At 43.6% G+C, this 5,833-nt stretch overlaps 1 protein-coding gene across 1 annotated transcript; it reads left to right on the top strand.

Annotated features, from left to right (window-relative positions):
- Positions 1–2,737: 2,737 nt before the first annotated feature.
- On the top strand, positions 2,738–5,185 carry LOC124240215 (lithostathine-like). Its single transcript, XM_046663047.1, has 5 exons — positions 2,738–2,821; positions 3,396–3,514; positions 3,721–3,858; positions 4,491–4,617; positions 4,907–5,185. The coding sequence occupies exons 1-5, from the start codon at positions 2,746–2,748 to the stop codon at positions 4,972–4,974; spliced, it is 528 nt and encodes a 175-aa protein (XP_046519003.1). The 5' UTR covers positions 2,738–2,745; the 3' UTR covers positions 4,975–5,185.
- The last annotated feature ends 648 nt before the right edge of the window (positions 5,186–5,833 follow it).

The following is a 5,833-nucleotide window of genomic DNA, read 5'->3' as shown; positions in this document are numbered from 1 at the left end:
TAATCATTAGAGAAATATAAATCAACATTACAATGTGATATCACTTCATGCCCATCAAAATGGCTATAATTGAGAAGACAAGAAATAACAAGTGTTGGACAGGATGTGGAGAAAAGGGAACCATCCTACACTGCGAGTGGGAATGTAAACTGGTGCCGCCACCATGGAAAACAGTATAGAGATTCCTCAAAAATTAAGAACTACCATATGATCCAGCTATTTCCTCTCTGAGTATTTATCCAAAGAACATGAAAACATAAATGCAAAAGATATTTTCACCCCTGTGCTCATTGCAGAATTAATCACAATAGCCAAGACTTGGAAACAACCTAAGTGCCCATGAATGAATGAATGGATAAAGAAGATGTGGTATATATATCCAAAATGGAATACTATTCAGCCATAAAAATATGAAATTTGCAAGAACACAGATAGACGTTGAGGGTATTATGCTAAGCAAAATAAGTCAGAGGGAGAAAGTCAAATACCATATGATTCACTCATAAATGGAAGATATACGCAACAACAACAATGCACAAACACAGAGATACAAAGATTAGATTGGTAGTTACCAGAAGGGAAATGGGGAAGGAGGAGGGCAAAAGCAGTAATAGGGCACCGGCGTGCTGTGGTGGATGGTAATTAGTCTTTGAGTGGTGAACATAATCTAGTCTACACAGAAATCAAGATATAATGATGTACACCTGAAATTTACAAACTATCATAAATCAATGTTTCCTTAATACAAAAAAATAAAAACCTTCCAGTTACAAAATAAATGTGTCATGGTGATGTAATGCACAACATGTTGACTATGGTCAAGAATATTGCATTGCACATTTGAAAGTTGCTAACAGGGTAGATATTGAAAGTCTCATCACAAGAGAAAACTTTTTAACTTTGTATGGAGACGATGGTAACTAGAAGTGCAGTAGTGATCACTTCGTGATGTATATAAATGTCAAATCATTATGTTGTACATCGGAAATTAATATAATATGTCAAAAATACTCAATTAAAAATTACAGAGAACAACAAAGAATTTTTGTTCATATGGGTTATTCATATTTCCAATAGTAGATATTAAAACAGTAGATTTTAAATATTTATTTACTAAATTACTTTGATCATTGTTGAAAAAATGTCAACAATAAACCCTGATGTGAATAATAGGTTTGTCTGTCAGTCCATTTTTCATATAAGAAGTGTGTTCAATGAAAACTGTAGCTTAAACTCTGTTACAGAATCTTTTCCTTAAGACAACCATTATACTTTAGCGTGTAGACTTCCCATTGTCATAGTGAATATTAAAACAAATGTATTGCAGGGTTGAGATTAACGATAATTAATTATCTTTACTGTTTCACCAAGTCTATCAAGCACATTTTTAAGTGAAAATTTCTGTTTTGTTTGCTGCAAGTATATGCATCTGAAGAATACAGGTGGATGTCACTGCCTCAACTAATGTGAAGGCACCAGAACTCTTAACCACCTTTGCTTTAGCCCCATCAGCACAAGCGTCAACAAGGTGAAAAACACAAGCAACATATTAATATAATTATGAAAATTAAAACTGAACGGTCCCCCTACAAGGGTCTTGAAGGCCCCCATGGCCTGCAGAACACAATCGGAGAATGCCACTCTGAAGAAGCAAATTGCCAGCTCAGACTTGACCTGAGCTGAGGAACTATTCTGTCGTCCCAAAGAGGTGGCTGGAACACAAGCCTATTTATCTGCTGTGCCTTCCCATCCCGCCTTGCCTATGGATTTACGAGATTATTCCATGTGTCCTTCGCACCTTGCTGCAATCTTGAAGCAGCAGCTCTGAACCACTTCTCCTTACTTTGTTTTCCACTGTTTGTTTTTCCTCAAACAAAGCTTTGTCCTCACCACTATTCCGTTTCCTATTCCCACTCAATTTTTATTTCTTCATATGTTTTTATTTAGTCTTAAAACACAAGGTTCAAAGAAATGTATGAATATATGCCTACAGGAGTGAGTTCTTGGTAGATGGCTCAAAAATTACACTTTGAATCCTTTCCCTTTCTTTCCAGTTCCACATTACTTAATGAACTATGAACCATCAGAATTTGTGCCACAGGGCTGCCTTCATTCCAGTACGTTTTTCAGAACAAGTTACCTGGGCAAGGCTGGGTAAAGGAAAAGTTCACCTGTTCCTGAGAAAGTGCTGGCCTGTTAACCAGCAGGAAGCAGTCCCAGGGCAATTCCCAGCCTTTGCCAGGAAGAGTCTATCCCAGTGCTGGGAATCTCCTGGAACCAACGCCAAGCCCATCCCCATGCCCCCTGATCTGGCTCCACACCCCTGTAATTCATTTCAGTGCCCCGCCCCCCCGATCCCTTATAAAAGCCCAGTGTTTTCTGACTTGACCAACCTTCACTGACCCCTGCAACACAGGTAAGTGGCAGCAAGAGTAGGAGAGACTCGTGGCAGGGGTTTTACCTCACACATTTGGGGGAAGGTTTTAGGAGGATGCCAGTGCTCAGACAACACTGCAACTCTGAGACTCAGCAAGGGCTGTCCTGGGAAATCTCAGAGGGAGTAGGCTGTATACATTCCAATACTTTTCTAGAACTTTAGAAGGGGACAGATGTCACCAACATCAAGATTCCTAGGGGATTAGACACAACAAAAGACAAGAGGCAGAACAAAGGGCTCTCTGTGTGCTCTCTCTCTGACCATACTTCCTTAAGTGATCTCTGATTGCCTCCTCAGTTACACAAAAGATGGCTCCTCCCATGGCCCTCTGCAGCGTATCCTGGGTGCTGCTCTCCTGCCTGATGCTCCTATCTCAGGTCCAAGGTGAGATTATTCTGCTTCTTGCACTGGGTTTCCTGTGAGTGCTCAGGGCAAAGAGGAGGAAGGCTCCTGTGTGACAAACGTGGTCACAGTGAGGTATATCCCCACAAAATGAACCGCCTACAGTTTCTCCATCCTCACTCCTTCCTTCGGGGTAACTAGCGGCAGAGGCACTCCAGTGGTCCATTTACACTGGAGCGAGATGATTTCCCATTTTCTCAATGGACTCTTATTTATGTTGGTAGGTTGAACAGGGAAAGCATGAGGGGTCAGTAATGAGATATGGGGAGGTAGAATGAATGGAGAGCTAACTGTAGGCACAGTCAGCCCAGAGCTGGGGAAGAGGTGGAATTTTGAATATGGGAGAAGGATAAAAGAAAAGAGATGATTCCTCATTTAATGAGGCTGGTTCAAGATCCAGGATCCTGAAAGTGGTAGCAACAGTGAGAGGTAGTCAGGAGTATAGTGTCACTTCCCCAAACACTGGCCTCATAGGTATTCCCCAGAGTCGCCTCCTAAAACTAATCCCCACTCTCCATTTCTCTGCATCCCTCGCCTTTATTTCCTTCCATCCCAGGTGAAGACTCCCCGCAGGACGCGCTCGCTTCAGGGATCAACTGTCCCAAAGGCTCCAAAGCCTATGGCTCCTACTGCTATGCCTTTTTTCTGACAGCAAAATCTTGGATGGATGCAGATGTGAGTAGCTGAATTTGCGCTAGCAGTTATAGGGGGAAGTGCACTAGAGACCAGGGTTCCGGTGTGGTTTCCATTCTACAGAGTTTCCTGAAAGAGAGAATGAGCACCCTCATCTTTTGCAAACACAATGCTTCTCACCTATCTCTGCCGGCCCCTTCCCCAGTGACATCTCAAGCTGCTCCTGAGTGTCTCTCTTCCTCACACAGATGGCCTGCCAGAAGCGGCCCTCGGGACACCTTGTGTCCATCCTCAGTGCAGTTGAAGCATCCTTCGTGGCCTCACTGGTCAAGAACTCTGCCCACTCCTACTCATATGTCTGGATTGGGCTCAATGACCCCACACAGGTGCGATTACTTTTTCTCCTCTTGTTCCCTCTCACACTGCTGTGGCCATCCAGGTCTGCACCTTGGCCCATATACCTGCCCAGGAAATACCCTAGAGAGCCTGGGAGCTTAGATATCCAGCGGGCTTTTCAGGGGAAAGGGAGAACCTCGAAGAAAGCTGAGTAGCTGAGTTCTGTGGATGGTCCCAGTCTCCAGCTGCAGTTAATCTGCCTTTGGGCACGTTTTGTGCACAATTCATGCATGAGGTCTTGTCATTCATTCTCTGAGTCTCCCTGAATATTACACATACTGTGCTTAGGGAACCTAAGTGAAGATACAAGGCATTTTGCTCCTAAAGAACAGACATTGTCATTGAGTATCAGAGGGTAATTACAAATGCACCACCAATTGTTTCGCCAGTAATGTGCTACTCTGAGTGTTTCCATTGTTCTGTGTTATTTTGGCTTTGGGAATTCCCAGTAGGAGGAGGGATTAGTGGGAGCTTCCCAGAGGAAAACTCTGAGCAGCACCTGGAGGCACAGACCAACTGTCACGATTTTGGGGAAGGGATCAAGTGTTCCAGCTGAGGAGATGATGCACTGAGAACTCGAATGACCATTCAACCTCCCCTGTTGTCATCCTCTACTCCATAGGGCTATCAGCCTGATGCAGGTGGATGGGAGTGGAGTAGTACTGATCTTACGCATTACCGTGCTTGGGAGAAAATTCCCCCCACCACCCCAAACCCTGGCTACTGCGGGAGCGTGTCACGAAGCACAGGTAAGAGACAGAGGAGCTACCTCGTGCCCGGTCTTTTCCATCCTCTCATCCCCCATTTCTAAGCTTGAATTTCAGGGAATGCTCCTCAGCTAGGATATGCAATGTTGGCTTGCCTTTCCCCATCTTTGTCTTCTCTCATCTCAACTCTCTTTGAATCTCCTTTCCCTGGAGTGGGATTCTGGCCAAGAGGAGATAGAGGCTCTGGATCCTAGGCCAGAGTCTGAGAGAACCCCCCTTGGCTTCACCAGCTCCACCAGTCCCATTCACTTTAGTTCTCTTGTCTCTCCAGGATATCTGAAATGGAAAGATTATAACTGTGATTCGTACTTGCCCTATGTCTGCAAGTTCAGGGCCTAGGAGAGCTGAGAGTCAGCTCCCTGAGTCTGGTATGCAGCTCATCATGGACTTGGGACCAGTGTGAAGACCCACCCAGGACAGGAGTATTTTCTCCACTCAGCCAACCTCACCACCTCATTCTGAACTTCCCTCCTCCTCAGCCTCATGTCAGGCTTTTTTGCATGTTCCATGGCCTAAGGTTTCAGAGAGCAATAAAAATTATTTTTTTGCATACTTGTGTGCTTTTGTGCTCCAGTCTCATAACAAGATTCTGAGGAAGAATTGGGTGTGGGAGGAAATCTAGGTCTTGCCTCTGTCCAGTTTCATACAGACCGCTGAGAATATGACCAAGTGTATATTCCCAACAGTGCATTTGTGATGAGCACATAGGCCCTGTTCACAAAGGAGTTATACTGTATGGAAGGAAGACATTGATGTCCCATACAGTGTACTGCACATTCCTCCTGATGGTGTGACCCATGCAGCCTTAGTGGGGTCTGATGTTATTTAGAACAGTGCTTCTTAAAGCATTTGCTGTGAACAGTCCTTTCATTTTCTTTAATTTGCAACCCACCTTCTACCATAACTTTTGTAAAATATAGTAAAAAAAGGAATTACTTGGACTTACATTTATAGTAGTGACATGTAGAGCACTGGAAGCTCTCTTCCTTAGAACAAGAAAAAATCTCAACATTTGGAGAACCAACAACCCTCCTTGGGCTAATCAGCCTGACATCTCCAGAGGAGTGGCACAGACAATATCAGGCAAGATTTCTATTAATATTTCTTGAATTACTGGAAAATTGAATAAATGATGACATCTTTGAAAAGCACCGCTGACATGAGTGAAGAAGGGTGAGATTTTTAATGAATCTAAATA

This window comes from Equus quagga, chromosome 5, assembly GCF_021613505.1.
Source record: "Equus quagga isolate Etosha38 chromosome 5, UCLA_HA_Equagga_1.0, whole genome shotgun sequence".
Taxonomy (NCBI): Eukaryota; Metazoa; Chordata; class Mammalia; order Perissodactyla; family Equidae; genus Equus; species Equus quagga.
Note: the sequence above shows the minus strand (reverse complement) of the source record. Positions and strands in the feature narration are given on the sequence as shown.

What these genes read in the sequence shown, in the direction of transcription:
- LOC124240215 (XM_046663047.1), top strand. Translation starts at nt 2,746, where the DNA reads ATGGCTCCTCCCATGGCCCTCTGCAGCGTATCCTGGGTGCTGCTCTCC. An exon ending in GCTCCTATCTCAGGTCCAAG is followed by an intron (nt 2,822 to 3,395) that starts GTGAGATTATTC and finishes CTTCCATCCCAG; the next exon opens with GTGAAGACTCCCCGCAGGAC. An exon ending in AATCTTGGATGGATGCAGAT is followed by an intron (nt 3,515 to 3,720) that starts GTGAGTAGCTGA and finishes TTCCTCACACAG; the next exon opens with ATGGCCTGCCAGAAGCGGCC.